The sequence below is a fragment of the Nothoprocta perdicaria genome, unplaced genomic scaffold (genome assembly GCF_003342845.1).
Source record: "Nothoprocta perdicaria isolate Ctin4 unplaced genomic scaffold, notPer1 scaffold_204, whole genome shotgun sequence".
Classification (NCBI taxonomy): Eukaryota; Metazoa; Chordata; class Aves; order Tinamiformes; family Tinamidae; genus Nothoprocta; species Nothoprocta perdicaria.
Window position 1 is genome coordinate 241,542 of NW_020455250.1, and position 23,684 is coordinate 265,225.

A 23,684-nucleotide genomic window follows, 5' to 3' on the forward strand; every position below is an offset into this window, starting at 1 on the left:
AAAATAAAATAAAAAATAAAATAAAAAATAAAATAAAAAATAAAATAAAAAATAAAATAAAAAATAAAATAAAAAATAAAATAAAAAATAAAATAGTTCTGAACTGAGAATAGAGTTGGAAATTTTAATGAAGGAGGATTAAAATAAAAGCATTGCCCCCCCTTCTCCTGCATTAAGAGAGAACTGGACAGAGAGATTGGCAAACTGAGGTGTTTCCTTTATGAACAAGACTGGGGCAAGGAGGCTCCAAGCACACTGTCCAGCTCTGGAAACCACGTGAATTCTGCAAGGCAACCCCTTCAAGGCAGCAAAACTGGAAGAAATGAAGAAGCATCATGTTTCCCCTGTTCTCAGGGGCAAACAGGCAACACTTCAGATGTAGGGCTTGAATTTCTCTGTTTATTGCAAAATATAGAGCTGCCTCTGCTGGGAAACATGGCGAGTGTTTTATAAGCTTCCTTATGGCAGCCTGGCCTTTCTTATATTCATTACAGCCCTCACAAACTAAGATGAGATAAACCCAACTAAGATCAGATAACAGCTCAGTTAATTTATTTTTTTTTTTCATATCCAGTTACAGTAAAATGGATCTTAGTCTTCAGTTTGCTTCAGCAAGAAGTAAGACTTAATTAACCATCCTTATTGTTAAAATTAAAGAATCATTCTTGGAAACCAAGTCTTCCTAGTGGCTTTTAGTCACTCCACACTCACTATCTCTTTGACCTGGTAGTACAAGATGATTAATCAAAGACATCAGTGTGAGGATGCTTCCCAGAACCATTCCCAGAACCATGCATGCCTATTTACAGCCCACACTGTCTAATTCAAACGCTGAAGTTATGTCTATGACCATATGTTACACAGCAGCACACAAAATACTTCATTCCAGTGGTTAAAGATCAGGTTGTTTATGTCTGTCAATTCAGGAGGACCCCCTGTTAGGACTGCAGCGACCTTTCCTTGCCTTAATCAGAGTCCTTGGTGTTAGAACAGCCCAGCCTTGGACAGACCTTATCAAACATCCTTGCTGTCCAGTCTAGGCACATTCCAGTCCAACAAACCACCCTCCTGCAAGGTTTCACTGCTGAAACAAATACCGCCGTCTGCGTCAAAAGCCATCACTTCTGCTTCTGTTTCTGTGGCATCAACTAACAATGTTCCCATAAGCTTAATTTTCACCAGTGCAACCACCACAAATTTTCCAAGAGTCAACACAAGACAGTGCTGCTCCTTTGATTTTTGGGTAGCCTTTTTCTCTCTGCTCTGTGATACAGAATTGGCATGCAGAAAGCCACTTCCTAGTTCTCACACACAGCACTGTCTTTAATTCAGAATTCCTCTCTTCATTATAAATTGTGGACATGTTCCAGATTCTGTTGCAGATCTTTGTCTCTTTCTTTTCTTCTCTATCTCTCCTCATCCAACATCAGCATTTCTCTTTCTCTATACAAACTGGGCACTGCTATTACATGTCCTCTCTACAGGTCCTGCCTTTCAGAGCACAAAAACACTGTCATCTTATCTGTTTCATCTTCACGACTCTTTATTTAAGCACAAGTTTCAGCTTACTCTTTTTTGCCAGTGATTTCCCTGAGGTGTCTCTTCCTCTCACCTAACACACGTTATTTAATTATGTTTTAGGATCTAGGCAAATGAAATTCTGCCAAGTATGTTTTATTGTGCTCTAGCTAGTACTTAACATGTTTTGGGTCTATTCTGCTACTGCACAGCATTTGGGGTTTTATCTCTAAGTATCTCTAGAGATCTCTCTAAATATCCTCTTTCACATGTCTACCACACACGTACAGAAGTTATTGCATCTTACATAGGGCCTCATGCCTATTAGCTAAAGCAGTTTTGACACTATAAAATTATTGGCCATCTACAGAGATATATTCAGTCTACCAACACTTAATTAACAAAAGCACAAAAAGGGGAACACAGTACCTGTTCTTATAGGTCAGCTTGACTATTCTCGTGCCACCTTCATATTTCCCAGGGTGCAATTCCTTTAAGGCTTGTTCCCATTTAGAAATAACATCACAAATCTTAAAATATAAAGAAATATATATATATTAATTAAAAAAGAGGTGACAGACAAGGTGTAGGAAAATGTAGAGTTATAGTTTGCGGGGAAAGCAAGAGAAAAATGATACTGTGGAAAATAGAGATGAAGAAATATAAAGGCTCAGCATAAACATTGCCAAAAGTGACAAACCGATTCCTTTTTCTTTTACAGTACGTAAGAGTTTCAACAGAAAACTCCATTTTAAATCTGCAAGTAAAGTCCAGTCTAGTCCCAGCTAGGTCTGTGTTAGCAAGTAGCACAGTCCATGAGAAACAGATCTGCACAGTGGAACAGTGCTTCCTAAGATGCCATGCTTCACTAATTGTGTTTTAAAGGATTTTCCTTTAGTCTGGTCACATGGCCCAAAAACCCAGTATGTTGGATAACATCTCCCAGCTCGTGTTTCATGTGAAAAAAAATCCAGTTCACGCTCTCTAGGATGGTTCCACAATGTAAGTGTGGCCAGGGGGATTGCCTGGGAGGTTGGCTTCAGATGTATCCTCCTGAGCCAAACTGGAGCATGAGTGAGGAAGCACCCTCTGAAGGGCAGCTGTCTCTTTGCCGGGCTAAGCCCAACCTCTGGGATTGGACTGTCCAAAGTAAAGTTAATCTCCTGTTACAATTCTCTTCACCGGGCTATTCCCATTCTCCCATACATGGTCTAATAATGGTCTCTAGTCCTCTTCTGATAGCAGAGGGAATATTAACTTAAGAAGCCACATGAACTGTAATAGTATAAACCCTAAGCCTCTCTCATGAAGCTACTGAGGTTGTCTTAGCCAGCGATCTAACCAGTGGAAGCAATGCCTTTGATCATCTCAATCTCCATCACTTACTCTAATATCTCATCTCTCCAAAAGGTGGCTACATTGCCAGCAAAGTCCCATATCATCCAGTCGACAGCCAGGGCACAAAGGCAGGGCCTTTCATTTGGGAACCTGTGTGGCAGTTGCCTCTTCACAACATCCATGTTAAAGTCACTGGCATTTTCTTCTTACATTACTCAATGTAAAATTTAACACCATGTAAAAGTGAACATTTATGTTCCTTACAGATACGAGGGTCTCTTCAAAATAGCCATTTCTACTATTCCTCCACCAGTGTCTATAAGACAAATTATTCCCCCATGTTAATGCCAAAATCTCTTGTTTGTCACTCATGGCAACTAGCTCATCTCTTTAAGGTGGCCATCCAGGGACTTAAAGCCTGCTGGGAGTGGGAGAAAGGAGCATTGGTTTTTTTTCTTCAGTTTACCAATCTATCACCTACTAAAATAGAATGTGCTTTGTCTTAACTAGTGTCTCAGATTAGAGTCTGCTAATTAACATCTCATCTCTGAATACTAATGTAGAGAGCAATACCTGAGTTTGATCTCGATGCATTAAAAAACCCAGCATTCACTCAGAGCAGCTCTTCTGCCTGTAAGAGATAACAAAGATTACCTTCATGGTGCCCTGCAGGCAGTGCTCCAAATCCCTGCCAGAAGGATCATCTGTGAAGAGAGAAAATCCCCTGTGGGATGGCTTCTTCATTCCTGTCTCTTGGTTCAGCCGCTGGATAAATTCATCAACTGTGGAGGAACCATCAAAGCCTACAACCTGGAACGAAACATGAGCTGATGCAACAGAACTTTCAAAATATGAGACACTGATGACTACCAAAACTAATGAAGCCTTGTTTCCTACAGACTGGTGATTGACCACCAGCTCCAGCTGAAGTCTTCCCCCAGGGCTACACATGGGCATCATCTCCCTTTAGGGTGCACTCTTTCCCTTACTGAGATGTTTATAACAGTTCTCCCATTTCTACAAGTATCTTTTCTTCACAAGTCTTGTAAGGATGCACTCCTTTCACCTTCTTAGAAGGTATGACTAGGAATGGCATGGAGGGGAAACAGTGTTCATCTCCAAATGCTTGATGTGTGGGAACACCACTGTGTCCCCCCAGGAGGAAGGGGGATTACAGTGCAGCCCCATAACCCCCAGAAGAGATGGGGCCGCTCACCTGGTAGGTTCCGTTCATGAAGTGCACAGGGATGCTGAAGGGCAGCGAGTGGTGGTAGGGGTTCCTCAGAAGGATGGACACGATCTCCATGCGGGAAGGCTTGGCCTCCCGCTCGCCAGCGTGCACCGTGCGCTCCACGGATCTCTGGCAGTAGATGGCATACTTGCCTGTTTCACTCCTACGGAAGGAGCCGGGGATGAGCCACAAATCCATGCTTTAGATTCTCCCTTTCCGTGCCACCACAGAGCATCGCTCCTTGAGCTTTCATTCGAGTAGAGATGCATCTTTATACAGATAGCCTAGTTCATGCCAACAGACTAAGAGTTGAGATTAAATCTGCAAAAGTTTCAGTACATTTCATTCAAAGTAGGCTACAGATTTGTTTATAGTTAAAAATAGTGTCAGAGAATTACTAATATCCATTTACTGTTTAGTGAAGATATTGCTCCACTAATCAAGACCAAAAGGATGCAAGTGCCCCTAAAGCTGGGCAGGAACAGTCCATTATGCCTTTAGAAAAATAACTTTAAGAATGTATATAGCAAATTAATTCTGAAACAGAATGCAACTCAAGGATTTATAAGGATTTGTAACTGTTCTATTTTGTGGAGGAGGACCAATTCCAATCAACATACCTTCAGGAGCTTAGCAAGTGATTAAATTTCCAGTCAAATTTCTGCAAGCGACACCAGGTCGGGAGTGCTTGCTTTGCACTGTAGCAAGATGCTGCTCAGCTCCCTGACCATGACTGAACTATGATCCAGGAGCAATTTTCAGAGGGTGAATCTTGCTTCAACTCCCTGCGGATCCCAAATTGCTCGCATATTTTCAAGGTGTTGATCTCAAGTTCTCCCAAATGCTGCTGAGCCTGGCTGCTGAGACCAGCTTCTATTGACCATTGCCTACGTTTCTTTCTTGCCTAAAACACTGTTAAATCCTTCTTTCAGGTGACCTTCCTTGAAAAAATAAAAACAAACCACCACCACCACCCTAGGACGATGATCTCATGTAAGCCTAGATCATAAGCTTGCTACAGCACAGACATCCAAGCACTTTTGCTACATAAAACAGAAAAAGAGTATCTGTGTCTAGCTAGTCAGGAAACAGACATATCTGCTCTCTCTGAAGAGAGGTAACTAGTCCTAAAGCTAAGCAGAAGGTGCTAATCTAATCTCATTTGGCAACTACTCTAAATGTAATCTAAACTACAGGAGTATAATTTGCTTTAGCCTCTGTTTATTTGTTTCTAACCCGAGTAATTGTGTGTTTCATAGCTAGTTCGTATAAATACATTCCCTCTTAGCTCATGCTTGGTGCTTATTTGTTGATAAACAAGGTTTGGGGCTAAGAACCTGGCAGACCATCAGCACAGTAATACTTGAAGCAGAGGTGCTAAATCGGTTTCAGAACTCACAACTCCCTACCTAATTCAAAATTAATTCAGCAGCTCCTGTAACGAGCTGCATGAATCAGCTTGTGAGCTGGTAATCCACAGTGCTGGCCAGATGTCCTCTAGTCCTAGCGAGAGCATCCTAATATTGCTGAACAATGGAGAGACAGCCTGAACACTGAGAGGTCCTCATCTCTATTTCTGCTCCTGAGAAGAAATAGTGAATATAAGGCAACATGAAAGAAAATAAAGTAAATATATATATATGTATATTTATACATATATATACATACACACACACGCAAGGAATACACAGATTTTCTGTGCAACACGAGAGCGGCAGCTTGAGTTCTGAGACAGGCTGAATGTTTCAAGACAAGTATTTGCTTGAAATGAAACCACTTTGAGCTACGTCTGGCCTTCACATTGAACATATGTTGTTGCAATAGAGAACTAGATGGCTCAACAGCCATGACCTCTATAGTGGCACAGTGAGACATACTGAAGACCAGACCACCATGGAAACACGTAAACAGCAAAGCACAAATACCAGAGAACAGCTTATTGCTGTTACAGTAGATTCTGTGCTTTTTTTTTTTTTTTTTTTTTAAATCACCAGGGAAAGTGTTACTAAATGCACTAAAGAGATAATAGAAACGGAAGTAGAGTATGTTTAGGGTTTGTTAGCTGTTGCTAACTTTTTAAGTCATTCTTTGCCTCTTTTTTGTTCTGTCAGCAGGCAGAAGGCAACCACCTGAGATCGAGTTTAAACAATTACTTTGGTCTGTACCTAAATTAAAGAAAATAGTTGTGGTGGTAAAGCAACCCATGGGTGGTTCCAATCACACCTGTAGGAAGTTCTTTAGCTAGTACAGGGTTCACTGAGTTTTGCAGACTAGCTTAAGTGATATGATGAGCATGAATGACTGAAGAGCGGCAGTGGAGACACAGGGCAGAAATTTCTGTCTCTGTCTTCAACTTACCTTGCAGGTAGGAATCCCAAAATTGTTTCTGTTTCTGCAGCATTTAACAAAAGAAAGTGCTGTGGCAGTCCTTACCTGGGGTCTGCGTGCCGCTGCAAGTGCTGTCTGATGTACCAGAGAAAGTGATGTTGAGGCAGGAACAGAGGAGCACACAGAGCCAGGAGCTGCCAGCACTGGGAACATAAAACTGGACATCACTCTTGTTCTTTATTTTCTGCCCACTGACTTTAATACTGTAAGCAAAGTGCTGGGTGGTGACCAGTGCTTTTGAGAGTGACCAGTTTTAGACATTTAGCTCAAAATGCTTTACAGGGAAATCGTTTTAAGATGGCATGCTGCTTTTCAGCATCTGAACCTGGGCTGAGAAGCAGCTTTCTAAATGAGTGGCCACTTTCGAAAATTTGGACTAGTGTAACCAGAGCTAAATGAATAATTAACATCTAAAATTATTTAATCAATCTTTTTTTCCCCCTTTTCTGTAACGTCAGATCATTACAAAGACTACATTTTGAAATTTTGTTTCAAAATACTCACGTACTTCCCTAACTGTATTTTATCTTTCAAGCTCCTTTGAACTGAGACGATTATAATCAAGATCAATGTTCATGTTATCACTTTTAAATCCTATTTACCCAAAAATAAAAGTGCAAAAATAAAATTTTATGTTTAGTTGTAATATTCAAGACTTGCATGCAGTTGATCGAATAAAACTAAAGACAAAATTAGTATCAGGTGACAACTGTAAACAGGCAACACAAGCTATAGATTTTGATGGCAATTATAGTTGGAACGGACCATTTGCAATTTGCAACTGGTAAATGGCTAAATTCAAACTAAAATCTGTTTTACAAATAGTTACATTCTCACTGGTGTTTCTTTGTGTATGTCAGCTTTGTCATTGTCTTTCCTCTAGAAAGGACTTCTAAAATTCGCAAGGTTTTCCAAGAATGACTCTCACTGCTAATTATTAAAACCACAGAATTAAACAGCAAGTACTAGCAGAGCAGAAGCATCCAAGGGGAACTCACCTGAATGACCGAGTGGTTGTGGGGCTGTCGGCAGCTGGTCTGTTTAACGAGCTGACAGTAAATTTCATTCTGCAGCTCCGTGTGTGTCAGGCAGACCTGCAGCGCTGTCTGGGCAAGTGACACGTGGTAATCAATAGAAGGTGCCTCCACGGGGACGTTGATGAACAGCTGGCATGACTGCAAAAGGGGGAAGTTACCCAGTGCCATTCAGACAGAAATGCTTCTCTGGTACTTTCTAAGTCAAATTCCCCAAAAGTGTTACAGACAATTGATTAATTCTTCTAAACAACTCTGAAAGGGGAAATAAACACTAAATTTTTATCCTGCCCTCTAGAAATGAGCCGGAAAATATGCTAAGCCTACACCAGTCTAAGGAGCTCAGCAAGAGAATCAAGAGGAAAAGGCTTCCTGCTTTCCAGGCTTGTGCTCTACCTTGCTAAGACCGACCAGTGGCAGTGCTGATCCTGGAGAATGCAAAAGTCCAATGCCCAACTGCCACTGGCTTTATGACTGGAGAAATTGGTAGCAAATTGCTGGTTTCTTTCAATCTGACTACTGGAAGGGGAAAGAAGGCTAGCTCTGAAGTGCACAGCCTGTGTGGGACATTGCTTCCACCTCCAGGCTCCCCACACAGAAAAGTTAATTCCCTAGGGAATGAGTGACACAATAAGCCAACTATCTAATGTAATTAATTAGCACAGCAGGCCTGTCTAAAGTGACTAAGATTGTCACTAAAGTGACTAAGATTGATTGCTAGATAACTGTTGTGACCAGGAATCATCTCCCCCAACAACTGGGCAAAAAGCCCCTTTAAATACCTTGAAAAGCTTCAGAGCTTCAGTCTGCAGAGCCTCTGAGGGCAGGGTGGTGAGGGATGTGTGCAACCCATCTTTGCTGTAGCACAACATGGGGTGTTTCCACAGAGGAGAATCTGAGGCAATAGGTGTGTAAAAACGGTCAGCATCAGAAACAGAAGATCATGTTTAGGGTTCCCACACTGACAAAGAACCTTGCTGACAGCAGAGCATCCAGAAGAAGCTGTGCTACACTAGGCCACATCTATCTTTGGTGCCATTTCATTGATTTCAGCAGAGACTGCCACAAAAGAGGCTTGGCTGCCTGCAGCACCAACTGCCAGCAGAAAGCAGTGCTGCCTTCCACGAGCCTGCTGTGCCAGAGCTTCCCCGCAGCTGGATTCTGGTGAGAAATTGTTCTTCTGGATATACAAGCAAGAGATGCAAGTCACGCCAGGCAGGCACATGCTACAGGGATCTTTATTAGTGCAAGTTACTGTTGCACATGAAGCAATGTCTATGGATAGTTGTGAAAATATGTGAGTGTGAGGGAAAGGGTACTCAGGATGAATGCATACATTAATTATTTGAGAACACAGTACTTAAAGACATAAATAGTTGAGTACCTAAGAGGAGGAGGAACAGACGAGCTTGGGTGTAGCTTGTGAGGGGGTTTTACCTGTGGACAGAGCAACGGATGTGTATGTGAATATGTGCGTGTGAGTGCATGTGTTTAGTAGAGGGTGCATATATGTATACAGGCAAGACACCCAGGAAAAGAAAACCTGGATCAACAACTGCAGGAAAAACTAAAGCTTCAGTTTGTCGTATATGTGAGACAGTGTAATAGAAGTTATAGGTGCCTGATAAATGACAGGATAGATTTGCTTTGTTTCACTACACTGTCTCTATTCTCCCTATTCACAGCATAGGTTACTGTGGGACTACGGTTGCAGGGCGCTCTATCTTGCTGCTGTTGTACTGGGATATCCCCTTCCCTCATCTTTGGCCGATTTAAACTAAGGATTGAAATAACCCTTCCTTATGGGAAGAAGAGAGTTTTGGATTTCTACTTACTAGGGTCTCCCTCTGCATCCAGCAGCTTTCCAATGAGTTGTTCGTACAACGTGCCCACAGTGGCATTACCACTACCAGCTGCCACTGTCAGATGGTACAGCCAGGTATCCTAGGAATAAAGAGGAGAACCATGTGGGTCCAACAGGTAGGTTCTATTTGTATGGCCCTGGCCCATCCCACATGCTAATGGTGGTTGGTACCAGCCCCGTGTGCTTCTCTCTGTCTTTATACCTTCTCTTGCTTGGTACGAATGAGCAAGTAGGTGGGACTCTGGTCCTGTGGGTGAATCACCAGGGTGCAGTGGGATGAGAGCAGGCCTCCACCGGCAGCTTCATAATCCTCATCGGAGTCACAGGAGCGGTCTACCTCTTTCACCTGGGATCCGCGCAGACACAGATGCCCCAGGGGACACTAAGGGGAAGACGCAGGCCAAGTAATCATGGCTAATCTATTACGCAGAAATTACACCGTGATCTGAGAAAGAGCAGTCACTTCCTATGTAAACCTTTTCCATTTCAGTATTTTAAAAAATTATTTTAACATAACTTACTGACTAAGCAAAGGGAGAAGGGGAGAAGTACAGAGGAGAAACAGTTTGATGGATGAGGCATAGAAGTGGCAAAAGCACAGAAAGCAGCACACAGGGTAAGAAAGAAGAGTACAAGGACAGAATGAAAAAGAATTACCTTATCCTCGTGATTTCGATAGTAGTAAAATGTTTTCCCAATCAGCGCACACCAAACCAGCTTAGAATGGCCGTGTTTGACCTAGAAGAACAACAAAGAAATATATATATATTTTTAAAAATCATCAATGTTTCTGACAACTTCTTAGGATTTCCACACATCATTCAAAACTCTGTTGGAATGTTTTCTATGTTATTTGTTCTATGGTAGTATCAGTTCCTTTCAAAATACAGAGGGCATCACTTCCGAAAGTATGTAGGTACTTCCAACCTCAGTAGATGTGATACGGAGCCTTTCAGAAATGGGTCTAAGATTTTGTGAATTATTTTACTCGCAGCAACCCATCACTACCCTATTCTGAAATATGGCAGTCAGAATAACCACTTAAATAGTGAAAGGGATTTAGTGTATCACTGCAGGAAAAGACCAGCCAACACACAGTCCAGGCAGCTGCTTCCTACTGTAGGTAAACTGTAGGCAAACTGTAGGCACCATTCACATACTAGCCAGATGAGATTTATAGAGGAAAAAAATAAGAAGTCCACAGCAACTTGCTATGCAAAACTGGTTTATGGACACGGCATAAAAACATAAGAATTTCCAGACACTACTAAGAGGCCTGTAGTTTGTTATTATGGAAATAAATGTCCTAGGAGATCCATGCAAGTCTTTTTTTGATACTCTTCCACAGCATGAAGTCCAGATCAGTTAAATATTACATTTAACAGAGTTTCCTATTGTTTGTTTTTCATTACAAAGCTCTGTGAGTTCTGTTGAAGAAAAACATCCATAAGCTGGATGTTTGTTTTGATTTACTATTTGACAAAGTCAGTATGTTCCAGTAGCTTCGTCTTTCCCATTCCTTATCTTTTATACAACAATTTCTTTATCTGAAATACAGAAATATAGAAATACACCTCCACTTTTAGATCTCTGCCCACTCTTTTAGGCAACATTAAAATACTAATTCCTTGAAGACATTTACTCTGCAAACCAGGAAATTGGTACTCTGTCAGTATTAAGCTAAACTGAATAAAGCCCCAAAGAGCATCTTACCTTGGTTAACCAACCTTTCACAACAGGTTTTGCATCACTACGTGGAACACCAACAGAACTGGTCACCTGCACCCTGAGGATGCTCTGCAGCACATGAATCCATTCCTCCAGGATGTTGGGAGAGTCTGCTGTCAGGAAGTAGGTTCTCTTTTCTGTCACAAGCTGGAAGAAAAAGGAGTGAGGAGATGAGGGTTGAGTTTCATTTCTTATGGCAGCAGTGGGGGACATGCTTGATAAGAAAGAGGTTGCTATCCTTACGGCACAACTGAAAGGACTAAAATGCAGATGGATGAAACAACTTCCTCACGAGCTGCCTCGCTCTTTCTGTTGGATACTGCAGTGTTCTTTGTCTCCTCTTTTGTTCTGTCTTTTTGCTTGGTGTTGCTGTTAATTTTTCACTGTAATAGTGGCTGCTTATAAGCATTGTCAGTGTCTTCACTTTGAATTGTTGTCTGTTCTCAACAGCTTTTGATGTTTGGAGAAGATGGACCCTATGAATTTAAGTGCTAAGCCTCAGCAACTTCTCTTTCACAAGGGCAGAACCTTTCAGTCAGGGAATAAGAGAAACTTCAATAACTCCGTTATATTGGAGTCTTTTGACAATTACGACTGAAAAATTGAACCCTGTAATGGATTAACTTCTAATGTTCAGAAACTGAATTCCACTGGAAATTCAACACTCTAGATGTTGTTTCAAATCCCTCTGACACGAAAAGTCAGGCTGAAGATCTTGCGAGAGGAGACTCTAAGAGGAGATCCTGGATATGATCTGGCTTTAATGTTATAAGCAGCACTTTTCCTTACACAGCTTCAAGCTCTCCATCCTAACTACAAGAAAGAAAGTCTAGAATGCTAAAAAAGAAAAACACAAATACAACATAATCTCTTTCAACATCAAAAAGTAGTGTTTGCGTTACAGTGATCCTTCCCTATTATTTACAAAATTAACTGCTTGGCTCACATCAGAACCCAAAATACAGCAGCCAGGCAAAGCCTGCTCCTTTAAGCAGATATGTAAAGTACTATTTACTCTGAAATAAGGTCCCTCTCACCTAGCCGTTGAGCACATGGTTATCTGCAAAAGGCAACTTTTACCTGGAATGTTTGGGACCCTTCACCCCGGACAATTTGGCACGAGGAGTTCAGCTCCATCTGCCCTTGTGGCTTGCGGATAACGTCACTCTAGAGGAAGAAAGGCAAACAACTTATTCAGAGAAAAATCTATGTGTCTTCAAGCACTTAAGTAAAATCCATAAGGTTCTAGACATATGCATGTCCAGGTGGAAGTATTAACTATTTAAAATAGTTGTAAGTAATAAAAAGTATTTGGAAAGGCTTAATGACAAATAGGCTCTCTCAATATTGTTGCACCGATCATACGTGAAAAAACATTTCACGTAAAGGTTATTTTCAAATTTTACCCACTTTGTAATACTTTCACATCAGTGTGGGTCGTGAGAAATGAGGAACCTTGCTTTAATTCCCCTCAAAAGTTATAGTTTTCCCTAAAGTCCTTCATCCTGACTTAGGAGTGCAAGTCTATACCACTATCAGTTATTTTTCCTTTGTTTTCATCTCAAACCTGACCCAAACTGGGCCACGGCACACCTCCTGTTTTCAGCCACCTGCACAAGTTCCTCTCCTTGTGAAAAAGCTTCTGTGCTCCAGAAGCTGTCCCCACAAACATCTTTTCTGCCTGAGCAAAGAAGCCACTATGGTAGCTGTGAATGGGGCATAAGTTTTTTCACAAGAAATTTTGGGGGAAAGTTTGCCCACAGCTGAGTTCTGCCAGTATTACCAGCCTGCAACTGCCCAGGCCAGAATGAAGCAGCTCTGCAAACAGCCTTCGCTCTCTGGCTCAGAAAGGGGATACGTGTATTCCAGCAACTCACCGGAGACTTGTAGTACATGAACTGCCTATTTCTCAGAACAAACCATCTCCTCTTCCACATCTTCACCTGGTTGCCCATTTTCAGCAAGTAACCCGACTTCTCCATAGGTTCCTAGAGTTCAAAAAAACAAGGGGGTTCCTCTTGAACCTCTGAAAACACAACTGAAAAGCAGTTACCGAAACTAAGCTTGGGCATCTTCCGCATCTCAATCATTTGCCTCTCTACACTGCCAAATGGGATTAACAGAGGCTTGGAAAGGCTCCAGATTATCTGTTTAGGTATAAACACCACTAAGTTGTGTGTTAGTAAGGAAGGCATATGAAGCTAGTTTCACTGTTTATGCACTGAAAACTTTGTTCCTACCATGACAATGGCTTCTCATATACAAATGATGTCTGTCTCTAAGCACTCCTGCTCCTCATCTGCTTCATCTTTTACATTCAGGAATACACAGTACTATACCATATGTTACTATACTATAAGTTAATACTGCCTGTATTTGTGGGCTTTTTCTAGAAAAAAACATTCCATCCTCTCTCCCTGCCTCCTCCAAATTTCCTAATTTTGGAAAGTTTTGTTTTGCCACAAATGTGCAAGGTCATTGTTAAAGGAGAATGTCACTACAGGAAAACTGTACAGGCTATCATGCTAACTGAGCGGTATATAATACAACCCCTTTCTACTTCAAATCAGCTAGACCAACAGTAGGATAAGGCAAGTAGGATGACAGCAAATAACTCAATATATTGTAGCTCTGTGTTTTCTTTCAAAGACAAGGTTCTGTCTGTGTGCCTTGCAACTACTACTGCTGCAAGGCAGTAAGACCTACAGTGCAAATCCCACCATCAGTGGAATAGGAGGACGTCCGCTGGAGCTTATGCTCTGGCTCTGAATAGTCACCATCCAAAGAATAGGCATCAGGAGGGATGGCATAATCACTCTCGGAGCTCAGTGAGGACATGGAAACACCTGCTCAAAATAAAGAAAAGGATGGGAATCATGGGGAGACAGAATTTCACCTGATGCTGCACACTCTGGAAGAGTTTTTAAATTCACCATTTAAGATTCTTGGCTCAAAAGGAAGAAATAAGAATGTATCTTATTTGTAACTACAGATACTCAAGCTTACAAATCAAGCCTCTGGCCCCTCATCCCAGCCTCTCTTGTGTGCACAAGAGAGGCAGAAAAGAGTTAGAGGTTGGCTTTGGACAGTGAAAGTAATCTGCTGCTAAATAAACAGAGATTAAAATCAACTGATTTGCACAGGCATGATGTTTTCAGCTCAGAAACATGCATTATGAAACCTCAAGACTCTCCCATTCAAAATAAGGGAAAGGTTCTAACATCAACAACGAGGCCTTGCTCTCTATAAACCTTTTGCCACTGGTCTGTGGTACTGCAAGGACACATCAGCCAATACATCACATCAAAAGGCAAGCTAATATTACAAACAGTGGGATTATATTTGTTGACTAACAATGAATATCTTACTGCAAGATCTAATTTCACCTCTCCAGCACTCAAGGATAACTTGCCCTGACCAAGATTCAAATTACTTCATGACTTCTGAAGGCTAGAAATATTTGGTTACTGGTCAAGAAATTCTCAGCCCGTGAAAGGAACAACTCCCCCCCCCCCCCCCCCCCTTTTTTTTCCCCTCCCCCTGTCTCTCCTCTAACACAGTGGTATTAGCTTGCTCTCAAGGTGAACTCACAGAAAAGCTATGGATGCTCTAGTAGGTGTGTGATGAATTTGGGAAATCCCTCCTTCCCCTGATCTTAGCTTATCAATCATCTGGATGGAAAGAAACCAGGAAGCTGGGTTTCTACTGAGCAACTGTTGGTATCTGCAGGCATGTTGGCAAATGCCTGCTCGTTAGCATCACAAAGACTATGCATTCGTTTGTCTGTTACTGGTCACACTGTTCAGAGAATCTTGCCTCGTTTGTAGGAGCTCCCACCTTACCTCTTTTCACTGCACGAGGGCTGCCTGGCATGCTGGCTTTCCTGTTCTCAGACCCAGCGTTAGAAGCTCTGAAGCTGGCATGGGAGCTGCAGTCATCATCAGAGCCCGAAGACTCATCTAAGAAGGGCACGTTGCTTATCTGCGTGGCTTTCTGGAAAACAGACCTGCGCGGTCAGCACGTGAGGTAAGAAGAGTGAACCAAAAACAAACAAAAATTCAAAACAAAACAAACAAAACAACAACAACAAACCCACCCACTCGTGCTATTTAAGCAGGCCCTTGCTTTTAATGCTACCTTGCCTGCTACTATCTCAGCACTCTTCATGTCCTATTCTCACTTTCTAATCCAAGGACTTCCAGACTGGGCTGCCCAGTCCTATTTTGGGTCTCCCTTGGTTACCCGCTCCTGTCGTTCCACAAGCTCAGTGCATGCCCTTGAGCTGTCAAGACCCCTCTCCCACTTCACTCTCTGGGCTACATCCACTGTCACACATGGGTTCCTAAAGCCTCATGGTGCACACTGCAACTTCCTGGACCCAAACCTGCTGTGACGTTCTGTCTTTCCACATGCTTTTATCATCTGCTTCTCCTTCTGAATTCTCTCGGTCTCCAGTCCTTCCTGGCATTCTTGCTTTCCTTCTCTGCACAGCACTGTCTCACCCTCTCTCAAACCAGGGGCAGCCCTAGCCCACTCTTTCCATAACAGAAGGGAAGTAGCCCTTACCCCCTTCAGCGTCGTGTAGACTGGCACTGTGACATTTCTGTAGATGAGACTGGTAAACGGCCCAGAAGCCACACGTGAGAAATTCGAAACTGGGAAAATTCAGAAAGAGAGGTGAGAGCAATAATACAAAGAGATTAGGATTAATAAGAGAGCAATCAAACTAATGAAAAGGAGAAGGTTTTAAGCAGGTTTATATGCATGTTTGTGTAAAAACTAACATAGCTTCTTGAAGCCTCTGGTAAAAGATGACTGCCATCCTGGACAGTTCTGCTCACAAAGGCTAGAGGAGGTGTTATTAATTACTGCTTCTCCTGGGGATGGCTGCAATGCCTCCTTTATCTAACCTATAAGATACCTTACCCACCCTCTGTGCCCCATGGTGCAACAGCAGTTGAGTGCACCTCACAGTAAGAATTACAGGTGAGGTGATTTCAATGTGTTAACAGTAAGAAAGCACCGTGATCCCAGCTTAACTGAGACACAAGGGAACTTCGCCCGAGTAACAGGATAACCATGGTTCACCCAGGTCAGCCTTAGAGCTATCCAAACGACTTGGTAACAGCTTTCATCTTCCTGTTTCACACCCTCTGGACTGCTGTGTCCAAACATGTAAAAGCCACACTGGGTAATTTGTTCCTTGCTTCAGAGGGCTGCTTCCCGGCTATTTTCCATTCCCAGCTTGGTAAATTGCTAGAGTTCACAAAAGCAGGAAAGTGATGGTGGAGCAGAAAGACCAAAGGCAGATCACAGACACAGAGGTGGCAATACAGTTTCAGTAAAGGTGAAAAGGATAGCAAGAAGCCCTCCTAAAGATGTTACTGAAAGTAGGAGCTCATACAGCCCAGCAGTGATCATCCCCAAGTCCAGATACATCTTCCTCCCTTCCCTCTTATCATTGCTACCTGCAAACTCAAATTTGCTTTGAAAACAAGCAACAGAAGGAAGACACGTGAACAGATGGAAGCTCAGGTCTCACAGTGTCAGTGCAAATCCCCTCCAGGGAAGCATCTTGCCTGGAACTTACAGCAGCTGGAAGCCTCATTCACTGCGGCCACTTCAGACAACCTCAGGCCAGACTTGGCCACCGCGTAGATGCGACTCTCCTGAAACGAGACGGCCAACAGCAACAGTCAGCCAGAAACACCATTCCTGCAAAAAGAAACTCTCCCGTCACACAACCTTATAATCTTCTGGGCAGGAAGGATGGATCCACCAGATGCTGGGTGAATGACCAACAATGGGAATGCTCCTCTGAGTGATTCCCTGACTCTCACACAACAGAACTGGCTTATAGGTGCTACGAAGATCATATCCACAGCCTGGAATACCTACATACAAGTGCCAATACATGACTGCATCACAGCTAAAAAAGTTGCCTTTTTCTTTTTTATCAACAAAGCATTAAAATAAAAGAGTCCTAATTATGGTCAGTGTACAGAATTCATCACCATCCTAGTCTCCGATAAGGAAATGGCAGCAATGCTGGGAATAATCTGGGTAAGCCTGAGCCTCAGCCATAATCACATATGGGGCTTTCAGTTCAAAGGACCTTCAAATGCTTCAAAAACTATAAAAATCCCGGGGGGAACTCCAACCTGAAAATAATGCTGTGTTATGCCCAAGAAATCAACCAATTTGAAAGGGAAAAAAATCAAAGCTAGGAATCTGAATCCTCCTGTTGCTTCTTAGAAGATACTAAAAGCAAGCAAGCATCATCAGATAACAGGCATAATACATCCACATCAAGTTACCTACAGACTGCAAAAATCAAGGACACCAAAGCAAGGTATAACAGACTTGGTATTTTCTGTACATGAATGCATTATGACTTAGTCTATAATGAAATATTATGCATAACTTTTTCCACAGACACTTCCTACTCAGGTCACATAACAGGTATTTCTTACTAAGCAAGCTGCTATTTAATATTCAACTTCGTATTGACCATTATATTTAAATACGCACTACTTAGGTATATTTATATGACTCTGAAGACAAAATAGTGGATTTTCTCATGAGGTTTCATGTGGTGTTGACTGTAGCACTGCAGTGCTCCATAAGCATTAATCCCCGGGAGAAACATGAGGAGGTGGTATCTCCATTTACCATAAGAGGAACCCAAGCCTACATTCTTTAAAGTATACACTGTCTTTAGAGTACTCATTTGGAGATGTTCAGAACCTGACTTTTCTGAAAATTTAGTATTATTTAACAGTGTTGAAACACAGTTGAAGTTAGCAGACAAGCACTCAGCACTTCTCTGAATGAATCTACTTGCCTAACTCAGTTTGGATAATCAGAAGAAATGACGATCACCTGTGAATAAGTTCAGCTTAAGGGCCTAGAAAAACCTTACACAGGAACTCTAGACCAGAAACCAAAGTAACCCTTACTTCCAAAGGAGTACATGGCTCATGACATGATTCTGCAACAAATAAAACAGAGGTCTTGAAAGCATTGGTCTCTTATTATACTATCCAGCTGCATCTCTATAAGAATTCCATAATATGTGTGCAGTGAAGTAGGATTTCTTTGAAAAAAGAGGTTTTTTTCAACTCTAGAAAATAGAGATAAATTATGCATCACAAAGGATACATACAAAGATGGCAGACCGAGTTAAAAATTCACACGAAATAAAACACATTGGAAAATATGAATATTACTATTGACCACTTGAATTCACATCTTAAACCTTTTGTCTGTGTATTTAAAAAAAGCACATTGGAAATAATTGAGCTGTCTCTTGAGTTCATCAGAGTTCCACAGTTCATCAGTTGGACTGTCACACTAGCAAACACCTCAACCATTCAAACAAACAGGTGATAAGAATAAACTGTTATCTCACACATGAAGTAAGCAACAGAAGGACATGTAGACATACTTCACCAGTAGGTTTTACAGTATTTTCCTGATAGAAAGAAACAGGAATGGTGAGGTCTAGTTTCTATGTGTATTCTACAGTTTACAGCTTCTTTGACCTTGAACCTACTTGGTGCAGGCCTTTCACATACCCTCATTACTCACATTTTCTACCTTAAACACACAAGAAGTGAACTAAGGATGAAATTTCAACCACAGTGCAGCACCTCTTAACTATAATTTTTCTTTCTCACTAAGTTTTAAGCACAATTTTATTTCATGAAACTTTTTTTCCTTGTAAAAAGAAGAAAAATCTCATTGGAACCAGCATACTCCACAATCTGAAATCGGCTGAGCAGGCAGTTCAACAACGAGACTGACGTCACCAGGAAGCTAAGAAGAGTTCGAGCCTAGCCACAGATCACTAAGAGATGGACAGCCCCTCCTCTACTGGTGCCCTTGCATTTCTTACCCACGATGGGAATCTGTGCAGCGGCGGCGGGGGAGGTTTGCCTCCTGGATTGAGGGCATCAGCCTCAGAACTCGCAGCTTCCTTCTGCCCCGCAGGTAAGTGCTTGACCTCCTCACACGTTCCAGCTTCTCCCCTCACCTGTCCACCTTCTGTCTCCATTTCTTCCCGCACCCCATCATTATCATCATCATCATCAATGTCTGTCTCCTCTACTTGCCCATGGCAGACTGGGGAAGTTGTTATGGGCTGGAAGGTGCCAGCCTTTAAGCTCATGATGCAGTGGAAAGAACCAGCTCCTGGCTGGGGCTGACTGTGTCTCTTGGCTAGCTGGATACTGTCTCTCGCCGTACTGGTTGCCCGTGTTTTTGGAAGGGTCATACTACTGCCAAGGCCACATTCCCTCGCTGGGCAGATAAGATGTGACGAAACGGATGATGCTGATACCACCAGGGAAGGCTCAACAGCCTGGAGGTGGCTCTCGAGGCTGCTCAGTATTTCTCCCGAGGAAGTGGAGTCCAGCCGGTGGGAGCGGAACCTGGCACTCAGTTCATCAGAGGAGCTGGCTCTGCTCAATGTCATTTGTTTCAAGGTGCTCACAGAGCTATGGTTTCCCTCCGAAGAAGTTTGGAAAGTCAAAGACTCAAGGATTTTCGTGGGCTCAGACGGAGGGTCCAGTGATGTGGGATCAGAGTACCCTAAATTATGTTTGGAGTTTATTGTAGGGAATATGTCCTTCTCTGTGGAGAGATTCCAGCTTGATGGGTCAGCCACGAGTCGCACTGTGCTCTGGGAAAGCAGAGACTTATCCTCTCCATCCTCAGTGTCCTTGGCAAGGACCAAGTTTGCTGTAGATATGACATATTTTGTAGATGCTGTCTGACATGCTTGTCTGAAACCAGGTGCAAGGAGCACAGAGTTCTGCTCTGTTTTCTCAGGGAAAGAGGTGTGTGGTGTTTTAGGCTCCACAGAATTATAGCTCCAGAGAGATTCAAAGTGAGGAATTCTGGAAATATCTACAGAGGAGGGAAAGATAATGGTTAGATCACTCACAAATATTACTCGTCAGAATAAGTTGCTCATTCTAGGCTTATTTTGACAACAGACATACTGGAATAGGCCAGTGGAGAGACCCTTGCCAGGTTAGGACTCTATAAAATAGAAAAGAGATGTCTGGAAACAGCTGTAGCAAAGGTCTATCTTACGGGGAAGGATACTTAAGGGATATTTAACAAAATGATCAAGCAATATGTTTAAAATTTACAGAATTTTTCCTCTGCCCCTTCAGCCGGTATATTAAAAGGCAGTATGGTGGACTTGCTCGTCTCCAGTGTTTTTTTTCATTATAGTATGGAAAAAGGTGGATAAAACTTGAAGGAGCAGAAGATGCTATTTACCAAAGACACCAGTGCTGAAGCCACATGCCTCTTGCCCCGTGGCAAGCTCCTGTAGCATCCTTGCAGTCACTAAGCTGAGACATTTCCCCAGAAGATGTACAGAATTTGTCTTTACATTATAAAGGAATATTTTGGTAAAAAATATTCCAAGTTTACATAGGGTTTTCAGACAAATGAATACCACAAGCTCTTCTTGAAGATAAATCAACTCAACCTGTCTGTGTTTACTGTGTGTTTTGGTCACACAGGCCTTCCTAGCACTAAGCTTAGGGAAATGCGCCACAGTTAGCATAATGCCAGTCTAACTTCTATGGATTGAGATGGACACAAAATACTCAAGAGCATGGCCATGCCTTCAGCCCCATCTCCATTCCACAGTGCATCTAACATGAGAGCTCCTGCGAGGCTGAAAGAAGATTCAGAAGCAAAGGTCCCTACGTTTCTCGAGGCCAGGCACATCAGGTTTTTAGCTGATCTGTGCACTTATGTATCATCACACTGAAGAGAATCACATTTTACGACACTTTGGAAATTGCACAAATAGGGATGAGTGTGATTCTATAGGGCTGTTACTGAAAACGCTGCCTGAACATCCAACTGTACAGACACCACTATTGGGCTTTACAAGGAAGTAGAAGTAAACCAAAGGTACAGAGAAACAGAGGGAAGGCCAAACAGAAGGGGAAAAAAAAAAATTAAAAAAAAAAACACATCACTTGATTGTGGAGAGAATGCAACACACTTGGAAACACAGCTGAGGAAAAGACAACCATCAGTGCCTGACCTTGTCTCTTGAGGCTCAAGGAACTGAATGTTAATATATTTACTCCTAGCACATAGTCCTGGCACACAAGCACTGGCACAAATTCTTCCCTATCCCTGAGGTAAATCATTAGCACAGACAGGGGAGGAAAAAAAGGGCCATTCATCTTAAATATTACAGGAATTAATTTTAGATATTGTTGCTATGCTTGTAGCTTCCAAATGTGCCAGGAAACAAAGCAGATGAAGCTGTTACTATTAGCATGGCAAGCAAAAGGAGATTTGTCACTTTGCAGAGGCCTCTCAGTTTAGCCTGGCACACTGAGACTAGCGAGTGGACAGTGCAGAGCTGTTTACTACCCAGAGAGCTGGGATCCAGGAACACTTAATACCAGATTATTAACGCAGCTTACCAGCCATTCTCTTTCTGCAAGCAGCCACAGCCAGAGGGGATAAGAAAAAACCCACTCACAAAGCATTTAGTTAGAAACGTGGTTGGATTTAGCAGGAATTTTGTCCTGTTCCCTTGTTGTGAAAGGAAAGGAATGTCAGAAAGATGCTTCTGCAGGACAGACATCTCCCCTGCACGCATGCCCAGTGAAATCACCTCACGCTACACAACTAAATGAAATCAAGTTAAAATAAATAAATAAAAGAGAGAATTTCCTCATAAAAATGAGTTATGGTGAAAGATGCTGATTTCAAGCCCTGGGGACTAAAGCCCTCCATCTATAAACCAAACAAGAACTGCAATATCACAAGCACTGTGCACTGCTTTCTCCACTCCAACCCAATAGCACAGAAGAACTGTGCAGCTTCTAAAGGCAGAAGAGGCAGCTGCTGCCTTGGCTCATTCCATCTAAAGTAACTCAGCTCACACGTCAGCAGAGATGACAATTCTTCGAGGATAGGGATTGTCTGTGCGTGGAGGTCAAGTCAAATTCCTTAGAGGCTTGTATCCTGTGGCACTGATGTCAATGGAGAGTTCTGAATGAATGAATTTCAGTAAATGCCTGTAAATCAAGAGCTAAATATTTTACTTTAGTGGCAAGCAGACTCTCAAAAAAAAGGGGTCTATGTGCAGTCCCTGATGGGAGACTAATTAGAGCTTTTGAGGTAGGTAAGCAGTATTATTCCAATTTTAAAAATGGGCCCACTGAGGAACAGAGTAATTCTGCTGCTTGCTCACTGTCACAAGTATTGATTTATGGCACAGTTAAGAGTACAACCCAGGAATCTTGACTTCTATTCTTGTAGTGAAGGCTACAATGCCAGGTGAACACAATTACCTTGCAACGTTTCCTGAAGGGCTTTGATTTGCTCCATCAGCCTCTGATTACAGTTTTTCAGGTGGAAATTTTCTAGCTCAAGCTACGAAATAAAATATTAATAATAATAAAATAATAAAAATTGAAAAATAATAAGAAGAAAGCATGTGTGCATTCCACTCCTCAGGACAACCCTTCATCTCTACTCACATTCAAGTGAGAATAGGAAAGGGAAGAGAATGGGTGAAGTTTACCCAAACCTTGGAACTTGCCTTGGAGCTCTCCTCCACAGCTCCCTTGAACACTCACCTATGCTTTGCCATCCCCTCTCAGACAGCCTTTTAAAAACTATTTATACTCCTTATACAGGTCTTCATTTTCTTCCCTGCTACTATTTATCATTTACTCTTTCAGAAATAGTTGTTATGAAAAAGGGAATCAAATAACTATAAACCCAGAGCTGCATTTTTTCCTTCAACTCATATGTGCTAAAAGGGCAATCTAAAGAAATTAAGACACCCCACAGGCTACTTTTCTTTGCTGTCTGACTCCAGCATATCCCCTTTCTCATATAAGCTGGGAAATTTATTGCTTGACTTGGAAAAGAGAGAAAGACCGGGCAGTCTCACTCCCAGATGTAAACTACTACTGCATATTTAAATCTGTGTGCTGACCCTGTGCTCTCTCTCAGCCACTTAAAGGGTTTTGAATGGACCCTTATGGAGGCCTAGGTCCACAGGACAGATAAAATGGGAGAGACTATAGGCGACGACGCTGGGCAGGAGGAAAACAGCACTGGTCAGGGATGACAAATTAAGGAAAAGCAAAGTTTGAAGCAGTTGTATCACAGCTGCTTTCACAGAAAGAGGGGCAGAAACTACACCTAGAGAAAAAGGTAGGGGCTAAGGAAAATTGGGGGAAGCCCCCTCTGCCCATTAAATAGGACAATTTTCTTTAGAGACTGCTTTTGGCATTAGTGACTTAGCAGTCATTTGCAGCTTGTCCAAGGCAACCTACCGACCCCAGGCACACATACATCTCCAGCCCAGCAACCACGTGTGACACCCAGGAGGCTGAAGGCCCCTGTGACAGATTGACCGCCCGCCTCACGCTACCAACCGTGCCTTGAGCCTGGCACGAGGCTGCAGACTCACCTCTCGCAGCTTAAAAGTTACCCACTCTTTGATCTTGGCAGCTTTCTCTTGAACAATTTTTGCTTCCTCAGTCCTCAACTGCTTCTGTGACAAAAAAAAAAAAAAAAA

At 42.3% G+C, this 23,684-nt stretch overlaps 1 protein-coding gene across 1 annotated transcript in view; it reads right to left on the bottom strand.

Annotated features, from left to right (window-relative positions):
- The window catches only part of PLEKHH1 (pleckstrin homology, MyTH4 and FERM domain containing H1), a 40,176-nt gene that overhangs the window by 7,017 nt on the left and 9,475 nt on the right, over positions 1–23,684 (bottom strand). The window contains exons 4-22 of the mRNA XM_026038202.1: positions 23,577–23,660; positions 22,444–22,525; positions 18,999–20,011; positions 16,692–16,770; positions 15,668–15,756; positions 14,944–15,094; positions 13,808–13,947; positions 12,979–13,089; positions 12,182–12,268; positions 11,087–11,248; positions 10,031–10,111; positions 9,576–9,755; positions 9,345–9,453; positions 8,292–8,404; positions 7,474–7,650; positions 6,521–6,618; positions 4,073–4,250; positions 3,511–3,666; positions 1,948–2,048 (exon numbers count right to left, since the gene is read on the bottom strand). Of these exons, the coding sequence (XP_025893987.1) occupies positions 1,948–2,048; positions 3,511–3,666; positions 4,073–4,250; positions 6,521–6,618; positions 7,474–7,650; positions 8,292–8,404; positions 9,345–9,453; positions 9,576–9,755; positions 10,031–10,111; positions 11,087–11,248; positions 12,182–12,268; positions 12,979–13,089; positions 13,808–13,947; positions 14,944–15,094; positions 15,668–15,756; positions 16,692–16,770; positions 18,999–20,011; positions 22,444–22,525; positions 23,577–23,660 (3,191 nt within the window). The remainder of the gene's footprint in view (positions 1–1,947; positions 2,049–3,510; positions 3,667–4,072; positions 4,251–6,520; positions 6,619–7,473; positions 7,651–8,291; positions 8,405–9,344; positions 9,454–9,575; positions 9,756–10,030; positions 10,112–11,086; positions 11,249–12,181; positions 12,269–12,978; positions 13,090–13,807; positions 13,948–14,943; positions 15,095–15,667; positions 15,757–16,691; positions 16,771–18,998; positions 20,012–22,443; positions 22,526–23,576; positions 23,661–23,684) is intronic.